The following is a 21176-nucleotide window of genomic DNA, read 5'->3' on the forward strand; positions in this document are numbered from 1 at the left end:
TATAGATATAGATATAGATATAGATATAGATAGATATAGATCCATCTCAATTTCAGTCAATCTTCTAAATGATTTTAAGGTTACCTCTTCAGAGGAGACAATGTTAGAGTAGCAATAAAAAAAAACCGTTAAAGGGAAATATGTGGCCAAGAAAACAGAAGCTTTGGCCCAAGTGGAGCCCTGACATTCCAGCTGGGCAGGAATGAACTGGCTATGGGCCCACTCCTCTGGAATGCAGCACTGCCCCAGGAAGGCTGCTGCTTCCTTAGCCCCGTTAGAGAGGAAGAATAATTATCCCCTTGATGAGATACTCTACTTTTCCTTCCCAGAGTTTCTGCCCCTAACACCATCACAGAACTTGTTGCTTTCTAAGCCTGCCTGCTTTTCTGAATTACTTAGGAAAATGTAACTTTCCTTTTCTTTGTATTTCTTTTTTAAGCATGTTTTTCCCTAACATGTTAGATGCCCTTATTCTTCCTCTAAAGCCTGCCTCCCCACCATGTGCCTGCCTACTATTGCTTGGCTAACATTTTAGCTAGCTTAGCTCATGCAGCATGATTTTATTTTTTCTTCTCTTTTCTCTTTTCTTCCTTGAGATAGTTGCCTGGATTTACAGCTTGCTTCTCCTGGGGTGTCTTTCGTGTAGACGCTAATAAAGTTGTCCTCAAGTGTCAAAAACCAAACCAAACCAATACAAACACAAACTTGGCCATTTAGTAGGGCCTTAAGGAACAACCTGGATGCTATGGACAGTCGAGGGCAGGTAGTAGAAACAGTAAGCAGTCCAATCAGACTTCGAAACTGTATGTGTAAGGGTGGAGTGGGGCCTGAGCCATGTGACTGAGACTGTTCTAAAGTTTGGTCATTACTGTGGGAAGCATTCAAGTCCGAGCCAGATTAATCTCTAGTTGTGAACCAGCGGGCATTGCTACATCCAGAAACTCCCAAGTTGACATAATTTGTTTCAAACAGATGGATCCTAAGCCCAGAAGTTTAGCTTTTGGTTGAGTATTGTCTGTGCCAGTGGGTCTCAGTTGAAGGTAATTTTGTACTGGCGTCTTTCCAAAGTTTCCAGTCATTTCTGGCTATGGCTGTGAGTGCTACTGCCATCTGGTGGCTGGTAGTCAGGACTGCAACTTCACTTACTATAGAAAGTTTTCTTACCTGAAAGTGCCAAGTATAATGTGTCTTGATTCTCTGAACTTTTGGTGTTTCGAGGAAATGGATCAAGTTATTTGTACCTAGAAATTTCAGGTCATTTATTCTACTTCTTAAAGCCATAAAGGAGATCATTCAGGCACATCTGACCAAATAATGCCCAGAACCACCTTGTGACAAAACAATTAAAATCTGGTAAACATAGGTCACATAGGGGAAAGTAGCAGTTCAATCGAAATAGTCTTTGAAAACAGTATTTTGAGTAATTTCTCAATGAATTTTTTTCTGTCCACCTCACCCACACTGTATTATGTATTACAGATTATATTCTAGAGTTTTGTTGTATTGTTTTTGTTTTTCCAAAACAGGGTTTCTTTGTGTAACAGTCCTGGCTATCCTGGAACTTGTTCTGTAGACCGGGTTGGCCTCGAACTCACAGAGATCCACCTGCCTCTGCCTCCCAAGTGCTGGGATTAAAGGCGTGCGCCAACACTGCCTGGCACATTCCTAGAGTTTTAAATTAGACAATATGGAGACAGGGAGATGTAATAAAGAGAAAACATTAAAACATTCTCATTTCTGCCTGGGGAAGACTACACAGTGGCTAAGAGGATGAACCTCAAAGCTGCCAAGGAGTGCCCGTGTCAAAGGGAAATTCAGGCACTTCACTTTCAGGAGCCCCCTGATAGCCTTTAACTAGATACTGAACCAAGTGGGCTGCAGTGCACAACAGCTGTCTGCGCTCTATGCGCTACCATACAGTTCGCGAGCTTCATGCAAGGGGCTGGAGGTTGAAACACACAAAGACACACAGACAGAGAGACAAAGACATGGACCTCTAGTCACTGGTAAGAAGCCCTCTATTCAATAGCACCACGGAGGCTCATATACCCAACTGTCAGGTGGGCCAACAGGTGAAAACCTTATCCTTTGATCCTCAAGGCCAAGGCAACACGTGCTGTGAAGCAGAGCTGGTAAACAACTTTGACACAGCTTTCAGTAACTCAAATCAGAAGGAAAGTAAAGATCTCTAGCAGGGAAGAGCAGCTGGAGGCCAGGACTCCAAATGGTCCCAACAGTGGGCTAGCCCACAACAGAGTGGTCCCTTCATGACCAGATGACACCTTGTGTCATGACACTAGGTCCTTAAGCACAGGCACTGTTTACCTGCCAAAAGACATCTTTACTTATGAATGCAGCTATTAGCAAGGCCTGAATCTAGTTTCGTAAGACCTGACTGTATGCAGATCAGTGGTTCTCAACCTTCCTAATGATGTGACCCTCTAATATAGTTCTTCATGTTGAGGTGACCCCTCAACCATAAAATTATTTCACTGCTGTTTCATAACTATAATTTTGCTACTGCCATGAATCATAATGTAAATATCTGATATGCAGGGTATCTGATGTGACCCCTGTGAAAGGGTCATCCACTCCAGGGCTTGCTACCCACATGGTGAGAAGCACTGCTGTAAATAGCCCATATCATTTGAGCCGCCAGAGGGCTCTCTTAAGCAACAAGTTGTAGCTCCTGACTGTTCCACTGGATGGGGATAGAACACTGCTGTGTTTAAAGTTTGAGTAATAGACATTGATAAGTCGTTCACTTGAGACCTTCAGAATAAGCGCAAGGTAAAACAGTAGGAGTGAGCCCCCTTCCCACTTTTTTACAGGAGGTAGGTAATGGCAGTTAGGAAGCTGGCTGATGGTTAGATGGGGAGTCAAGGCAAGTTTTTTTTTTTTTTTTAATTTATTTTACATCGTGACTGAAGTTTCCCCTTCCTCTTCTCCTCCCAGTTCCTCTCCCTCCCTCCTCTCTGAACACCTCCGCCCTCCTCCTCCTTCTCTTCTAATCAGAAAAGGGCAGGTCTCCCATCTCCCGTGAACATCAACAAAACATGGCCTATCAAGTTACAGGGAGACTAAGTCCCTCCCCATGTACTAGAGGCTGGGCAAGACAACACAGCAAGAGGAATAGAGTCCCAAAAGCTGTCGAAAGAGTCAGAGACAGTCCCTGCTCCCACTGCTAGGAGTCCCACAAGAAGACCAAGCTACACACCTGTAACATATATGCAGAGGGCCTAGGTTAGTTCCATGCAGGCTCCCTGGCTGGCGCTTCAGTCTCTGCGAGCTGTTTTGTCTGAAGAAAGTCCTCCTAAGACTGAACACCTGAGTTTGAAGAGGAAGGGTTGTTCGGCCTCAGGAGATCTAGCAGTAGGTAGAAGGCACTGAGGGAATCTGTGAGTCAACTTGCCTGAGTAGTTAGGTTTATGAATCTGATTGTTGCAGAATCTTGCCATGCTCGTCAGACATTTTAATCAGGATGAAAAGAAAATGGGTAGGCTTGAGAGCCATTCGAGAATGGGAGCAGTGTAAAATTGGAGTAGAGAAGGTCAGTTTCTTTCCTCTTGTAGCTGGGTGCTATCAAGTGAAGCTCCTGAATGTCCATAACAAGGATCCTACAGTCACCTCATCTTCAGGTGCTGTAGCTTGGGTCTCCTAGTCCGCCCCGTCCTTTTACTCAGGAATCATAAGGCCTACATACAGACATAGAGCCGTAGGATTCCGTCTTTGCCTGGAGTGGCTGATGTACCTAAACTGGCAAAGTCCTCTTGTTTCCGTCGCGAAACCTCTACCATTCAGGCTGCGGTTGCATCTCCTGTCAGATCTCTCCTCAGAGACAACCTCTGCTTTCACAACCCCTATGTGATGCCATCAGCATTTGCAAGGCAGTGTGGGCTGGCAAAAATCGTTTCATTCTCAGACACAGAAAATGTTGCTTTAGTTTCTTGCTCTGCTGTTGTTACAATGTAACCTAATGACACTAAACCACAACAATCATACGGAGATTATGGCATATACCCAGGACCAGATGCTTGATAAATCCGAAAAGATTATGCAAATCCAAGATGCATTAATGTATTCAATACATCTTCAGGGACAGCTGGATGCAGGGCACAGTGAAAAGTTCAAACAGTGTCCCTGTTGAAAGTGCTTCAAGATGTAGTCATACACAGTGATTTTCTGAATACCACCCAGTGGCTCAGGAAACAACAGCAAGAATTGACGAATGGGATTGCATCGAATTTAAAAGACTTCCGGATGGCAAAGAAATAATCAAGAGAGTGATGAGACAGGCTAGAGAACGGGAAAGAGGTTTGCTAGTTATTTATCCTCACGTGAATCCCCCTGTCGAAGGGATTGATGTGCAGAATATAGAAAAAATTCAGAGCCAAATGGTGGCGCACGCCTTTAATCCCAGCATTTGGGAGGCAGAGGCAGGTGGATCTCAGTGAGTTCGAGGCCAGCCTCTGGATCTACAGAGCGAGTTCCAGGATAGCCAAGGCTGTGACACAGAGAACCCTGTCCTGAAAATCTGAAATAAAAAAAAAAATCAGAAAATGGATACTAGAACAAATGATCTGATAATAAATGAGCTTGCAATTGCACAAAAAGTTCTCCATAGAAGTACAAATGGCCAACAAGTAGAGTGAAAAGATGTTTATCCTTAGCTATCATGGAAATGCAAATGACACGTAGGTTGAGATTGCACTGGCCCCCCAGTCAGAATGGCTGACATCAAGACCACAAACAACAAATGTCGGTGAAGATGCTGGAGGAAACGGAACACTCGGCGTTGTTGTTAAGAACGTAAATTGGGCACACTGAAATCCATTGTCTGCTCTAATAAGAATGCTTTACAGTCCCAACCTCCATGTGTCTTATATTCTTTTAGACAGCCAATAAATGAATCCCAGTGAAGAGGCTGGGAAGGAAAAACAGTTCAGCATAGGATAGAGTAGACAAGATGAGATGGTTTCATTCAGTGTGTGATAGTTGAAGTGAGGCCTGAATGAAGTATCAAGTGGAACCATGAGAATGTCTGGGAAACATTTTAGGAAACTTGAGGGAGGATCTAAGGGAGGACACTTACAGATGGGATCCCTGCCCGAGGAGATGTATCAGATGGGCTAGTTTTAGAACTTCCTGAACACGTGCTGGCCTTCTGGCCACACGTCATCATTTCGTTCTGACCATACTTGACCAGCCCAACTTTTAGGTCCATGTTGTATATGATCCTCTAGGAGAAAGTTAAGGACTTCACGCCACAGCTCACAACTTGAAGATGGCAACCTGGTGATTCTAAGCAGGCCTAACCCTGACTAGCTTCCAGATGCAGAACCTCCTCAGGGAGCAATGAGGCAGGAGTCTTTGAAGGCTTGGCCCGTGTAGGCTTATGACAGGACCATGTCAAGGTAGGACCAGAGGGACTATTACTCTTCTTGTATTTGCCCATTGCCTGGACATCTGAACTGTGTGCCCATCCCATTTCTTTTATTTATTAAAAAACCTGTCGTGACCCCCTTTGGGGGGCTTGTGCAGGTGTTTATATGGGATTCGTGCTAGATAAATGGAGCTGATGCTGTGGGCTTTCAGCTTTCGGAGGCATTGCTCCTGGTGTTTTCATTTTGGGGTCCTTAAGTGTATGAATTCAAGCATCATATTTCTGCTCTTTGGGGATAGTTCACAGTTTCTATTACACAATTTGCGCCACGCTGGCCTCTCTTGTCAGCTGTGGTGTTTGTCTTTTTTGTACCACATAGCTACCAATAAGGAAAAAGTCACCGTTTTAGGGCAAAAAGAAATGAGAAGGAACTAAAGCTTTCCCTAGAATGTAGGGAGCGTTGGGCCTTACAGGGTAAGTCTTGTGTTTTATTACCAGACACAGAAAGAATAGCGCCTCTCCTCCTTGCTCTTCTGTTTACGTGCCAGCCGGAAGGAAAACAACAAGCTGTATTTTCTCTTGCTGGGAATTCTTCTGAATTCTCTGATGAGTCCACGAGACACACCTTGTTCGCACTTCTCGTCCACGGTGAGTGACACTTGTCTCTTGTCACGTTGTGACTTTGGGCTTTTCTTTCTCCAAATGCAAACAGCTGAAGAATTAGGAACTCACAAGGGAACAAAACATATGGCAAAGGCTAGAAGGCAGCCAGGACGACAGGAGACCCAGCAGCATAGCCAGGGCTCTGAGGAAACACCTGGTTCAGATTACAGACCTATTACTTAATTGGACACAACTCTTGAGTTTAAACAGAACACAATTCAGCAAGCGCTGGTGGCTGTTCAGCCTCCAGGTGTTTGTGATTAGGTCATGCCCTAAAAGACCATCCGGCTTGTCTCCACTCTCGGAAGTAGCTGTGTGAGGTTTTTCCTTTTTTTAAAAAAGCTCTTCTAGGGACATCAACTGATACACAAAGTTGCTGTCAAGCATTTTTGACACTTAGCAATAAATAAACAACACAAAAGATTATAATAAATAAAGTGACAGTAGTTTCTTTGGAGCCTGGAGATTTTTGCTTTAAGCATTCAAAGGTAGGCGTGGTACATGCGGTAACAAAGGATGTTTACTTTTGTCTTGCCAGGAAAAAGAGGATGGGCACATTGGGAAAAGTGGGCATGACTTTCTTTCTATGCTCTAAGAACGGTTTGTAAGTGCTCCCTGAAATCAGACTTGAAAATAGCCCTCTCTTATATAGATTTTCATGTATAAATGGCTCATATCACAATTTACTTTTCAAGTTATTTCTCTCTGTGTAGATGTGCATATGCATGACCTTAAACATACATTACACACACACACACACACACACACACACCCACACCCACACACACACCATGGTTATGGCTTGCAAATCGAAAGACTTCATGTTTGAGTAATTAAAGATAATCTGGGGTTGTGATTTAAGAGGGTCTTTTTTTGAGAGCCCAGAGGAGAGCCCCAGCCCAAGCAGAAGGAAAATTGCCATTTTTCCTGCAGTTGTTTTAGTTAAAAAGCCATGTGTAGCAAAAACAGGGAAGCAATTGTAGACACAATCTTTTCTCATTGCTGTGACACGACGCCTAATCAAAGCAACCCAAAGGAAGAAGAATTTAGTTGCTTATAGTTTGAGGTTATATTGTAATCCATCATGGTGAAGAAGGCACAGTGGCAGGAGCAGGAGGTAGTAGGGGCATAAGGTGTCAGTCAGGAAGGAGAGAGAGAGAGAGAGAGAGAGAGAGAGAGAGAGAGAGAGAGAGAGAGATATGACTGCTACTGCTCCCATCTCTTCTATATATTCAATCATGAACCCCACCCCATAGAATTGTGTCACCACCTTTCGGGTATCCCAGCATCCACGTGGTGGCTCTCAACTGCCAGGACTCCAGTACCAGGGGCTCTTATGCCCTCTTCAGGCCTCTAAGAGCACCCAAGCATGCACATGGCGCACAGACGTGCATGCAGGCAGAACACCCTTACACATATAGTGACGATGATGATGCATTATCGGAGAGACACCGAAAACGTCATAAAGATCTTCTTATTTCTTACCTCTGGGGAATGTGTTTTGGCTTTCTTTTAAAAATATAATACTTTCATTCTTTTTCTTTTCGTGGTTTTACAGATTTAGGATTTAGGGAGTTGGTGACAGTTGTTATTTGGGAGGTTGGTAGAAGGGATAATTAATTTACAAGTGCTGGGTTTTTAAAATAATTTTTTAAATTAAAAAACGCTCTTTTATTTGGTCTAGTATATTTGAGAGAAAATTGGAATCCCAACAGTGGATACTGAGATTTTAATCAGAGATCTCATTCTTCTGGTTCACTGTGACAATTTGAAGTAAAATTTTCAAGAGTAAAAACATAATCACATTAAGGTTTAAAGAGAATACAGAGGTAGCTGAAGTCTGAAAAATGCATGGAGCTATGAGAATGTCCACGGTGGTTACTGTTAAGCCTGAAGTGGGTAGTTTTCAGAGAACCACTATGCCTTTTACAACTGCTTAGGCTGAGCGGTAATTCTTTCAGGAGTTATAGGTTCGTACAAATGAGCTAATTTAAATAAGCCACGCAAAGAGAGCCTTGTATCTTCGCCCCCCCCCCCCCACATTTTAAGCCTCGGGTGCTAACTTGAGTATTTCCTGTGACAATATGACCGTCTTTGAAGTAATTAAATGTTCCAAGTATTTGATATCTCTTTACTCTTTTTTTTTCCTCTGATTTGATTACAAGACCCTTAAAGAAGAATTTTAGAGTTCCTTTTTTGATTAAATAGAAGACCAATTAGAATGCTTCTGGTTTGGGGGATTTTCTACTATATCCAAAATGCCCACCACTGCTGAAATCTAATTTTCAAATTCATTTTTCTAGCCCACAGTGGCAAATAGAACTCTGTAAGGATAGAACTGTTTCATAATCTACACTATTGGTTATGGCAGTCCTTAGCTACAGGAGGCTGTTGAACACTCAAAATGTGACTGGTGCAGGGGAGGAGCAGAATATAAATTTCATTAATTTGATTTGAGTGAAACCTAAGCAGCTGCGTGTGGCTAGTGGCCACTCTTTGGGACACATAGCATTTCTTTCAAGTTTCAGATTTAGTATGGACACGGATCTGGGAACAATGCTGACTTCAATTTGAAATTACTTGACATATGTCGTAAAGAGTTTTGAGTGCCGACTGAGTCTGTGTGCCTGGTGTCAGAAATGTTTCCTTTGGGCTTCCTGACTCGCCTTTAGGACAAGGTGTGGTGACGTGGGATGTGTCACTCCATACACTTGTGTGAACAGGGTCTTGCTAGCAGAGACCCTGCTAGCCAAGAACAGGCTTGTTTTAACCTGACCTTCCGGCCTGGCTGTGGGAGGCACATCATACACTGTACTGAGCCTTTAGGGTGAGTGCTACTTTAAAAGACTATGAGTCTTTGGTGGAAAAATTGAACAGATCTTCACAAATTCTCAATCCTTTGTTCCTCCGTGCTTTACCAAGCTGTCATGTGACAATTCTATACACTACAATGTTTTGATGCATGCATGTATCGCATTGTTTTGATGCCTGAATATATTGCAGTATTTTGATGGATGCATGCATGTATTGTGGAATGATTATCATCTCACAAGGTTATTATGTGTGTATTTATGTATGTGCATGTTTCTGTTTGTGAGTGGAGGCCAGAAACCAATCTCGGGTGTGTTGTTGCTCTTTAGGAACTGTCTGCCTTTTCTAGAGACATGATCTCTCACTCGCTTTGAGCTTGCCAAGTAGACTAGGTTGGGTGGCCTGTGAACCCCAGAGATCTGTCTTTACCTCCCCAGCACTGGGATTACAAGTACGTACCATGCCTGCACTTTGGGGTGGGTTCTGAGGATCAAACTCAGGTCCCTGGCATCTCTTCGAGCTCAGTTTACCAACTGAGCCTCATCATATCAAATGCAGTATTAATTCTAGTCCACATGCTGTGCATTAGGCCCCAAGAACTTAATATCACAAACTGTGGGCCTCTGACCTACTTATCTGTATTTCTTCCCTTCCAATCCTTAGTAACTAGCTCTTTAATCTCAATTTCTATAAGTGAGATCATGTAGTACATGTCTTTTTATATCTGTCTTCATTTGTGCAATATTTTCCAGCTTTATCCATACTGGAAACAGTAGCAGGGCATCTTCCCCTTGGAAGGCTCTGAATCATTCTGTACTGTGTGTGTATATTGCATTTTCATCATCCATCCATTTGTTGTTGGAAACCTGAATTGATTCCATATTATGGCAATTATGCACAGTAAGTACTACAGTAAGCATCAGTATGTTGGTGTGTTTTTCCTATGATGAATTCATTTGGTTTTGCTATATACCAAGGATCGAGAGAGTGGGGTCATGTGATAATTCTATTTTTAGTTTTTAAAAATCACTTTCATCCTGTTTTCTATGGTGCCTAGATCAGTTTGCTTCCTACCTACAGTATATGAACATTCTCCTTTCCCACATTCTTTTCAACAATTCCCTGTGTTTTGACTTTGATAGTATACACCTAATAGGTGTAAGGTGATGTCATATTGTGGTTTTGATTTTCATTTCTCTGACTAGAGATGGTGAGCATTTCTTCCTGTACCTGCAAGCCATTTGCATGTTTCCTTTGGAAAAATGTCTATTCATATCCTTTGTCCATTATTTTAATGGAAAAGTAGCCTGAAATAGGAAAAATGTTTTAAAAACGAAGGTAGTGTTTAATATCTAAAATAAACATGGAGCTGATTCAAGTCAATAAAAAAGACCTCAAAAATCTGATTTTACAGTAGTCAAAGGATCAACTTTTTCTTCTTCTTTTTTTTTTTTTTTTTAAGGTATCTTATCTTCTGGAAGGGGGCAGCATGGCACATGAAGACTTCTGTGGGCATGTTGGTAAAATGAACCCAGGAGACTTACAGGTATGGCCATGACAGTGGATTGCTGACCGGTTAACATTCTTACATGGTGTATGTTTGATCTTACCTATATCCAGGACGCTAACCCTCCCTCCAGTTCCCTCATACTCATACCTTGAGCTCTGCTGTCTTAGTTTCTTTTCTGTTGCTCTCACAGAATACCCCAACACAAACACCTTAAAGGAGAAAGAGTTGTTTTTAGTTCACAGTTCATGGTGTTTGCCGGGAAAACAAGGGTCTCTTTTGTTGGTTTTCAGTCTCATTGATAAAGAATTAAAAACCAGACTCAGATGGAAGCTTGGGACAATTTATTAGCATTTAAGAGAAAAACAACAGTGCAGGCAAGCCGTGAAACTTAGCAGCTGTCAACAAGATGGAGATGGAGAAGTCATGTCTTTTTGAGTTTGGGTCTAAGAAAGTCAGCATGTTGAGCAAAGTTTAGCATGTTGGCAAGGAGCTGCATGTTGGAAGGGGAGAGGCACTTCAGAGAAAGAGGGAGAAGTCCAGAGTATCAGGGAAAGCTTGCGTAGGCTTTTGGTCAGTATTTAAATAAGAGACAGAAGATACTAGAGGAGGTATTTCTGTAGTGGATAATTATTCGTTCTACCTCCTTAGCCTATCTTCTGGTGGGTTAGCTATCTTGAGGGGTGGTCTTTTGGCAACGTGACTGACAGGTCCAGTTGGATTAATTCTTTTGTTTTATTATTTTTATAAACAATCTTGCTGTGGGATAATGCTCTTGGACACTGTAAAGATTTGTCACTCATATTAGTTTAATAAAATGCTGATTGGTCAGTAACCAGACAGGAAGCATAGGTGGGGTAACCAGACTAAGAGAATTCTGGGAAGAGGAAAGTCACCATCCAGATGCAAAAGAAGCAAGATGAGAATTCCTCACTGAAAAGATACCAAGCCAGATATAGATAAGAATTATGAGTTAAGTTGTAAGAGCTAGTTAATAATAAGCCTGAGCTAAAAGGCCAAGCAGTTTATAATTAATATAAACCTCTGTGTGTTTCTTTGGGACTGAATGAGTGCAGGAGTGGGTATGACAGAAACTTCTACCTGTACAATCTTGTTTTTATTTTAGATACAGTTGAATTAATTCTTAAGGGAGGAGAAACAGTGTGTAATTTTCCAATCTTTAAGGACAGTCAGAATGCCATGTCTCTATCTAAGGCCAAAGGTAAAATTCAGACACATTCTTTTGATGAGAGGAAGTAGATTTCCCTGAAACCTCCCTTTCGTCCTATAGTATTTTACATTTGAAGAAGATGCAAAGCTGATGCTTTTCTTTTTGCAGTATTACCAGGGAATAGGTGTTTGGGGGCCAAAGCTGACCATGAGGGAGGAATCTCTTCAGTGTTTTCCAAGGGTTCCAATGCCAGTCTAGCTACATGACAAAGGTATATAGTTCATCATGGCAGGGAAGTCAAGGCCCCAGGAGCTGTGTATATCACATCCATAACCAGAAACAGAGAGCAAAGAATGCATGCTGGTGCTCAACTCACTTTCCATTCCATTCCATACCATTCAGGATTCCCTGCAATAATAATAATAATAATAATAATAATAATAATAATCCTGCCTCAGTCAAGATGGTATTACTAATCAATTAAATACATCAAGGTAACCCCTGACAGACATGCGCCGAGGCCTGTCTTCCAGGTGATTCCAGATTCTATCAAGCTGAGAACATTAGCCTTCATACCCCCGTTTTTCTGTGTTTTCTTTTGTTCTGCCTGGAAACCAGCACAGACCTGCCTTGTTCTGTTTTCATGTTTTCCTTGATCCCTCAATCAATTTTTTTCCAGGGCTGGGGATCAAATGCAATCTTTAAAATATTTTTATTTCATTATTCGTTCACATGTGTACACATGCAAGCACATGCCGTGTATAGTCCTCAGAGGATAACTTGTGGGAATTGATTCTCTCCTTCTACCAAGTGAATCCCAAGGACCAAACTCAGGTTGTCAGGCTTGGCACCTGCTGAGCCACCTCAATTTTGTATACCGGCCCCCCATCACTTTTTAGTGCTTACCCAGTCTTTGTTTTGTTTGTTTTTACTTTTCTCAAAGTGTAATCAAGAGTTACTGTCCCAAGTCACTGAAGCCATAGTTGGTCTATCTGTATCCACCTCTTCAACCTGGATTGAAGCTGTTCAGGTAGTGATCCTTTACGATGTCCCTACTGCCAAATTCAGCAGTTGAAATTTATTTCAATTTTATCCTTTCGAGACTTAGGTTCTGTGCTTATGAAAATTCATTATTTATGTTAAAGTTTATTTGCAGGGTTTGGTGTGGTCACTTTTGTTAGTAACCCAAGGTCAGGCAAGGTGACTCATACCTTTAATCCCAGCACTCAGGAGGCAGAGGTAGGTGGATCTCTGTGAGCTCCAAACCAGCCTGATTTACTTAGTGAGTTACAGGGTGTTTCCTCTCTGGGAATTGTACTCGGTGCAGGAAATTGACTTTCCCATGGCTTTGCTTCCTCCTCAGAAACAATCCTATGATAACTCTTTACTAATTTCAGGACAATCCTGAAGATTTATCCCACCTGCACATCTCCCTGTTGGGTTGCCTAGGCCTGTAATGTAACTACATTGCTGACTGCCATCTCTCTTGCCCAGTCCTGTTTTTTGCCCTTCTTAAGTCAAATCATACCCCAGCATTATCTGACTGCTTCTCCTTATCTTGGAGCTCAATCTGAAACTCAGGGCTATCACAGAGGACTCTTTCACTTGTAGGCATTCAATTCTGGTGCTTTAATTTGGCTTTGGAAACTTGAAAGAGCCCCAGGAGCTGTGGTAGACATTTGTTATTTCTTGAGATGTCCAGACCCTCGGATTGTGGCACCTGTTGGATGGCTCACTATGCCACAGTGGTGTGATTGTGATGTGTGCAGACTCGTTGGGGGCTGTGTTCCATTTGGCTTCTCGTTCTGGTCTTTGCAGTGGATGACTGCAGGCCGGGGCATTCTGCATGCTGAGATGCCCTGCTCAGAGGAGCCCGCCCACGGCTTACAGCTGTGGGTGAATCTGAGAAGCTCAGAAAAGATGGTGGAGCCTCGGTACCAGGAACTGAAAAGTGGAGAGATCCCGAAACCCAGCAAGGATGGTGTGACAGTCGCTGTCATTTCAGGAGAAGCATTGGGAGTAAAGGTAAGTCTTGCCTGTTGTGTGTCTCCGGAACATGAGGTATCCGGTGACATCAGGGAGGATGTAGCTTCACTATCATTGTTTATCATTGTATGCGTCCCAGCGGATGGACTTGCTTCAGAGATATCAGGATAAGTGTAACTCTAAGGGGACCCAGAAATGTTTTGCTGTGTGTAAACTCGTAGAGTTGGAACGCATGCAAGAAGTTCTGCTCATATGAAGAGTTTGAAAAGCAGTTTTCTAGGCATATCTTAATGTGTGTTCACATTTACCCTCATTCTTGCTTTTTAAGTTCACTTTAACACTGCAGAATCACTGCTTTTAAGACGCAAACAAAAGCCAGGATCCATTTCACTCCATAAAGATTCATGCAAATAATAAATGTCCCACTTAGTATGCAAGAAAAGCACGTGGTAACACTGCAGGGTTTTAAGACAAAAGTAACTTTTGGGGCTGGAGAGATGGCTCAGCAGTTAAGACGTATTTACTGCTCTTGAAGAGGACCTGGATTTTGTTTTTAGCACTCACTTGGAAACATAACCACCTATAACTCCAGCCTCAGAGGTTCTGACCCCCCTCTTCTCCATGGGTACTCATTCACAAATGCAGACACACACATAAATAAAAAAATAAAATCTCAAAGCATAAATCAAAATTGGCTCTTTATTTAACTTATATGGGGCACGCTCTGTATATATATATATATATATATATATTTTTTTTTATATATATATATATATATTTTTACTGAGACTTGGGTTTAGGTCTTACTGTTTGGGTCAGGGTCTTCCTTTTTAGTGAAATAAATATCAATTTAGGAAGTAGGTATGACAAGCACTTTAGTAAATGTATACTGGGAAGGCTAAGGATCCACCCAACAGCCAACCTGTGCTAATGGTGAGCTTAGTCCCAGAAGCTAGTAGATGGGGGAACCTAGAAGCTGATCCTGAGATGCAGATTCCTGTGCACATGGCTTACAGGAAGCGCTCCCCGAGAGACAGTAAAGAGAACCCGGACGAAGTAGGAAGGATGCTAACCAGGGCCACTGTCTCAGGCAAAGACTGGAAGAGAGACCTCACTGGGGATCTTTCAGGATCAACTTGTCGCAGAGTTGTTCTGACCCACCCTGGGCAAGATATTAGGCTTTTCATGCTCCCTCGTCTAATAGGCATTCATTTGGCCCTTGATTCTTTAGTGGAGGGTAAAAGTAGCCAAGGTACTGTGTTAAGGGGTCTGGAGGTGTGGCACCCAGTAATGCGAACCTCGGAATACTGTAACCTGCGATGCTGTTCTCCCAGTGAGCAGCTAGCACTTGAGACTCTTTTAACGAGCAACCTAAGTGTTCTAGTTTCATCTTTGTACTGACCAAAAGCAACTTAGAGAAAGAAAAGGTTGATTTCAGTTAGCAGGTCACACTTCGTCACTGATGAAGGAAACTGAGCAGGAACTTAATTGGAAAAGCTGTGGAGAAACACTGTTTGCTGGCTTCCTCGGGGTCATGCTTAGTTCGCTGCTTTACACAGCCTGGGAGCACCTTTCTAGAGAATGGTGCTTGCCCTTGGTGGGCTGGGCCCTTCTGCATCAATTGACAATCAAGACAGTCTCCCACATACATGCCTGTAGGCCAGCGTGACTCAGGCAGTTTCTCAGCTGAATTTCCCTTCCTGGGTGACACTAGGCTATGTAAAGTTGATGGTTGCAGCTACCTATGACATTTGGTAAATTTTTATTATTTTATGCGCATGTGCGCATAATGGCTTGCCAGTGGCTATTGACTAGTCCAGCTCGGTGCGTACATTGTGTGATTACCAGGTGGGCTTGGATTACTGCCCGGGACTCACTAGTTTTTGTTTACTCTTCATTGTAACCACAGTTCTAGATTTAAGACACACATTGGTATATGTTTGCTTTTACTTGTGTTTCAGGTACACACAGAAATGATCGAAGGAAGAAAAAACAAGTGACTACAGTTTGCCGCCCTGTAGTGTAGCTGGAAATGATTTTTCTGTGTGTTTCTGTGACTGATTTGTTTCTATTGATCAAGCATGGAGCCTTCCCTTTTCAGCTCTTTTGAAGTTTCCCTACCTTCATTTTGCCAGGGACAGTTAAGACCTTTGTGAATTCTTCTGATGAAAGGCCAGAGAACATCACTGAGGTGCACCAGACAAGCACACATGTGACATTACCAAGCGTTCTCACTCTGTATTCATTCTGTTACCGATTTCCAGAACTCTAGAGTTCTAGGGACATTCATTCAACGGACACTGAGGTGGATGTTGAGGAGTAGGAGACACAAGATGCTGTTGGAGTCTACTAGAATTGTCTTGGAGTTTCCATTTAGGATACAGGTGTGCTGACACACAGCTGTAATCCCAGCATTAGGTAGGCTAACACGGGAGGATCTTGAGTTTGAGACCAGGCTGGTTTACATAGTGAGATTCTATCTAACCCTCTATCCAAAAGAATCTGTCTCTGTAGCAAAAGGGAGAAATCAAACTGGTGATTTAATAAATAAAGCTTGCAATAGCATAAATTCATCAAGTTTGCAACTGGAGTTGGTTCCAGTTATAGGTAGAAGGACGTTTTAAAGCACACCTAGCAGACCATGTGATGTTGCAATTGCAACCCAGGCTTAGGGGACAGAAGTAATATTTGAACTTTGTGAAATGATGTCTTGGTAGCTGCTGGCTTCACCTATTTCATTTTGTTGAGTAAAATTTCTGAAGCAAAGGATATTCTCCAAGGGAAACAATCAGTCTTTATTTTGAGAGCTTTGTAATGAGGGCCTATTGGAACCTTGAGCAGCACGAGTTTCTAGAAGCACTGTGGGGCCCAGGTTTTCTGTATGGATTCTAGAGACAGACAGACGAAACACGATGCCTTATCATGCACTAGCTGTGTGGGCTGCATGGGGCTAAGGAAATAGCTTGATTTCTGTGCAAGTCAGTTTTGTAAACACTACATAAGTGGTAGCTGTTGATATTATTAATTTGACTGTTTTAAGTCTACTTGGGTGGAAATTGGGTGGAGATTTATGTGTGTCACCCATGCTAAAGAGATTGTTTTGCCATGTTGGAAAAAGGTAACCAATCTATTTTGCAGTAAGGGTGAGAGTCATTGCAGAAATGAGGGCTATTGGCCATTTCTTTGTGGGTCTGCTAAGGGACCAAGTTTTGCACATTGCGTCCTCTCACCAAGGAACGATTCAGTCTTAAATGGTCTAGAGCTACCATAAAGAAGTACTAAAGGTAATTTTGCATCAGGAAGATTATTTGAGACTGGAGAGATGGCTCAGTGGGTCAGAACAGGAACTGCTCTTTACAGTGGAACTCTGCTTTGGGGATTCTCGGTACCCACATCCGGTGATTCACAACTGCCTGTGCAGCTCCAGGAGATCCAGTGCCCTCTTCTGGTCTCCAAGGGCACATGCACTCACATGCGCTTGCCCACATGCACACACACACACACACACACACACACACACACACACACTAAGTTAAAATCAAAAAAAAAAAGAAGATAATCTGAAATGATTACAAAGTGATGCTCAGAATATGCCTTACTTAGATTGATCTACTTCTAACCAACATAGGCCCACCAACAACTTCCCTTGCTACAGCTAAACTTTCTGGAAAATAGATTTGGTGACCACTACAATGCATTTGACTTTAATATTCAAATGAATTGCCTGACAGATTTGAACAAAGTACAGATTGTGGTGTAGCAGATCTGCAGTGAAATCGGAGATCACACAGTTCTAACAGCCTTCTGAATGGTTCTATGCTGTAGCCCAGGAACCGCCCTGTAGTTTCTATAATGGACCTGGCATCCAGGGCAGGGGAAAATGCTCATCGTTAGGAAGTTTGGTTTGGCTCTTGTAGATGGTGCTAAATAGTTCAATCCAGTGACTTCTAGCAAATCCTACTTAATTATTCTAGACTTGAATACTTGTATTTACATAAAAGGGCGAGGAGTGCCTATGTAGGATGCTACAATTGAGTACTTACTTATATCTACATAAAAGGGCGAGGAATGCCTATGTAGGATGCTGTAAGCTTTACAATTAGCATAGCCATCTGTTAATATGTCCAAAGGTAACTGTGTCACTTTTCCCAGGTTGTATATTTCTAAGCATTCATGCAGCCCTTGAAATGCCACAGCCAGTTCTGAGCAAGATTCTGCCAGGACAACACAGTCTGAAGTCAATGTTGAAATGGGAGAGAAGAAAAATGGAATAGTTTGAATAGTTTCTGTCACTTTTGAGAAGACACAATTGCATGTTTGCTCCATGAGAGTATGCAGTTTTCCAAAGCCCATTCCATCCTTATCAGCCAGCCAATCCGCTGTATTTATTGCCAGCTCTTTCTGGAACACAATGCTGCTCCCCCTCAATGCCGCCATTTGACTCCCGCTGCTCTACATTCCGTCATGTCAAAAACAAATCTTGAGGAGGTCAGAGAAAGACAATCTGGAGCCAGATGGCCAGGGTGCAAGGTTAGCTCCAGTACTGAAACGTATTGGAGAATTTATTGAAAGTGGCTGAGCCTCAGTCTTCTAATCTGTAAAATGGAGATGGCCATGGTAACTCCATTAGAGAGTCTTTAGGGGAGTAAACCAATTATATACCCCCCTCCTTGTGTGTGCGTGTGTTGGCAAAGAGTAAGTCCTGTATGGAAGTCCTATGTGGTCCTATATATGCTATTTTCATGCCCTTTCTAAAACCATAGAAAATGTTCATGTGGCCAACAGATACAATATAGAAAAAAAATCTTCTGTTGGATAGGCAAACTTATGTAATCATGGGCCAACTGGCTCCATTAAAAAAAAAATCCAGTTACCAAAGGAAATTTGCTAAATATCTAACACAATTCATTCCACTCACTTTGCATTCTATCTATGTTCCCATTTCAGAGGAAATTGACTTCATGGATTCTATTCTGTGATGTTTCCAGGGAGCTCTTCACTTTACCTGCCTGAGCTGGCTTTTGTCCCCTTAGTGATGTGGGCAGTGTTGTTCCTCCATGGACAGCTGCTCTTTCCTTCCCAAACTCAAGAGAATGAGTTTACCAAATAGCATTTTAGAAGTGATTATACCTGGAAGACAGGAAGCATATGCATGGCCATGTTTTTGGCCTTTATTGAGTCCAGCAAGTTTTAGGAGTGAAGATTTTCAAATAAGAAAAATGGATACAATTGTAAACAAGCTAAAAAATAGTATACTATTCAATGTCAAATTAGCTCTTGTAGACCAGGCTGGCCTCGAACTCATGGAGGTCTGCCTACGTCTGCTTCCCAAATGCTGGGATTAAATTAGTGGGATTAAAGGTGTGTGCCACCACCGCCCATTACTAGAGAACTACTGTGTCGAAAAACCAAACCAAAACATAACAAAACAAAAATGAAAGCCAGGCAGTGGTGGCACATGCCTGTAGTCCCAACATTCAGAGGCAGAGGCAGGCGGAGCTCTGTGAGTTCAAGGCCAGCCTGGTCTACAAGAGCTAGTTCCGGGACAGCTAGGACTGTTACACCGAGAACCCCTGGCTCAAAAAAACGAACTAAACCAAACAAAAATCCATATCAAATTAAGTATCAAATAGACAATTAAAAAGTAAATGTCCACTTTTGAGCTGTTTCTGTAAGCCTAATATGACAATCATTTTAGTAATCCGAAACTTATTTTAAAGATTGATTTTTATTTTTAGCTATGTATATGCATGCGTGTCTGGACAGAAGTGTGTGCATGTGAGTGCAGGGGCCCATGGAGGCCAGAAAAGGGTGTTAGATCCTTGGAGCTGCAGTTGCAGGAAATTCTAAGCTGCCCAAGCTGGGTGCTGGGAATTGAACTTGGTTCTCTGCAAGAGCAGTACTTGCTCTTGACTGCTGAGCCATCTTTCACCAGCCCCGCTGTTTTCTGTTTGTTTATCTGTTTTTGTCCCAGTGACTTCTGGCAAACCCTGCTTAATCATTCTAGACCTTTAGTGATACAAATTTTGACTCCTTTTGCTAATTCCTTTCTTCTGTTAGTTTTTATTTACAATGATTATATTTTTAGGATATAACTTAATTAGGTCATATGATAATTACTTTAAAACTTTACCTTAAATAATCACAACCAGTATCTTGAATTCTGGCTGAATTTCTCTTCTGAAATGTAAAGAAGTGTACTGTGTAGGTGGGGCAAGAGATGAAAAGAATTATTAGGAAGGGCCAGAGAGCTGCCTGGTATTCTGTTGACACAGAGGAAGTGAGGAAACATGTTACCATGGAGAAAAAAAAATTATTCAATTGTGCTATAGAAAATGAATTTTGGAAGCTCACTATTGTCTTCAGCTTGTTACTGCTCATCAGGAGCAAACTCAACATCCTCCCCTTTGGTGCAGTTCTCCCAGCGGTCACAGTCGAGAAGACTCTTCTGTACAGATCCACACAGCTGTCCTATCTTCACAACTCGGCAAAGTTCGGGACATTTTATTTACGTCTTCCATTTCTCTAGGATCTCCATTCAGCCGTTAGGTACCTGTTTTGCGGACATTGCTTATGACGTGAATGACATGTGACCACTTGCCTCACCAGAGCTCCCAGAATACGGTGTAAAAAGGAGCCAGCAATAACAGAAGTGTAATATTACATGGGAAAACAATAAAGAGGCCATATATAAAAGTTGATCTCAGTGAGTTCGAGGTTAACCTGGTCTACAGAGCGAGTTCCAGGAGAGTCAAAGCTTCACAGAGAAAAGAAACCCTGTCTAAAAAACAAACAAACAAACAACTCCCCCCCCCCCCAAAAAAAAACACCAAACAAATAAAAAACAGTTTCCTGATTAGTGAGAGAAAGGAGGATTAATTCTGCTTGGGTGGGTAGAAAAAGAGAGTGAAGGAAACAGAAGGGCTAGGAGTTGGGGACTCACAGTGGTTTGTATGAAAAGCTGAGCTATAGCCCGCGAAAATAACTGAATAGGTAATGTGCTTGCAATGCAAGCATGAGAACCTAAATTCAACCCAAAACCCCTCTTAAAAAGACTAGGTAGAGTGTTACATTCCTGTAATTCCGGAACTGGGAGGTGGAGAGGTGGAGACAGACTAATCCCTGGGTCTCATTGGTGAGCGAACCAGGTCTATTTGGCAAACCTTGTGACCCAGGGAGAGATTCTGTCTCTAGAAATCAGGTAGATGATAGCTGAAGAGGGGTGACACCTGAGATTGACCTCTGACCTCCAGAAACACACATTTGCATGTGCACCTCCCCCACATGAGGGCACTCATGTGAAAACACACCAAAAATAAGTGGGAGCTAAGAGAGAAAAATGGAAAACTACTTGGGACAGTAATCGGGGTTATATAGCCAACCGGGTGTTGGTGGGATTGTGAAAGGGAAGAGAGGAGATGATCTGAAATATTGGAATGAAGGGAAATTTACAAGTAAGTTTGACTATGACTGCGTTGTTTCTAAGGCTAACATTAATTGTATATATGGTTCTGTATCCTTTTCTCCTAATGTTCTATATGGTTGGGAGAATGTTCTATGATGCCCATATTTTTGGTTCTGAATGAATGAGTTTATTAAGTGAATGAATGAGTTAGTTTTGAATGAGTGAGTTTATTTATCAAACTAAAGAAAAA

General features: G+C 42.3%; 1 protein-coding gene across 1 annotated transcript in view; it reads left to right on the top strand.

Annotated features, from left to right (window-relative positions):
• The window catches only part of Pir (pirin), an 89056-nt gene that overhangs the window by 19520 nt on the left and 48360 nt on the right, over positions 1-21176 (top strand). The window contains exons 4-5 of the mRNA XM_050160614.1: positions 10320-10403; positions 13354-13560. Of these exons, the coding sequence (XP_050016571.1) occupies positions 10320-10403; positions 13354-13560 (291 nt within the window). The remainder of the gene's footprint in view (positions 1-10319; positions 10404-13353; positions 13561-21176) is intronic.

The sequence above is a fragment of the Alexandromys fortis genome, unplaced genomic scaffold, assembly GCF_014885135.2.
Source record: "Alexandromys fortis isolate MF-2015 unplaced genomic scaffold, M_Fortis_MF-2015_v1.1 scaffold_120, whole genome shotgun sequence".
Lineage (NCBI taxonomy): Eukaryota > Metazoa > Chordata > Mammalia > Rodentia > Cricetidae > Alexandromys > Alexandromys fortis.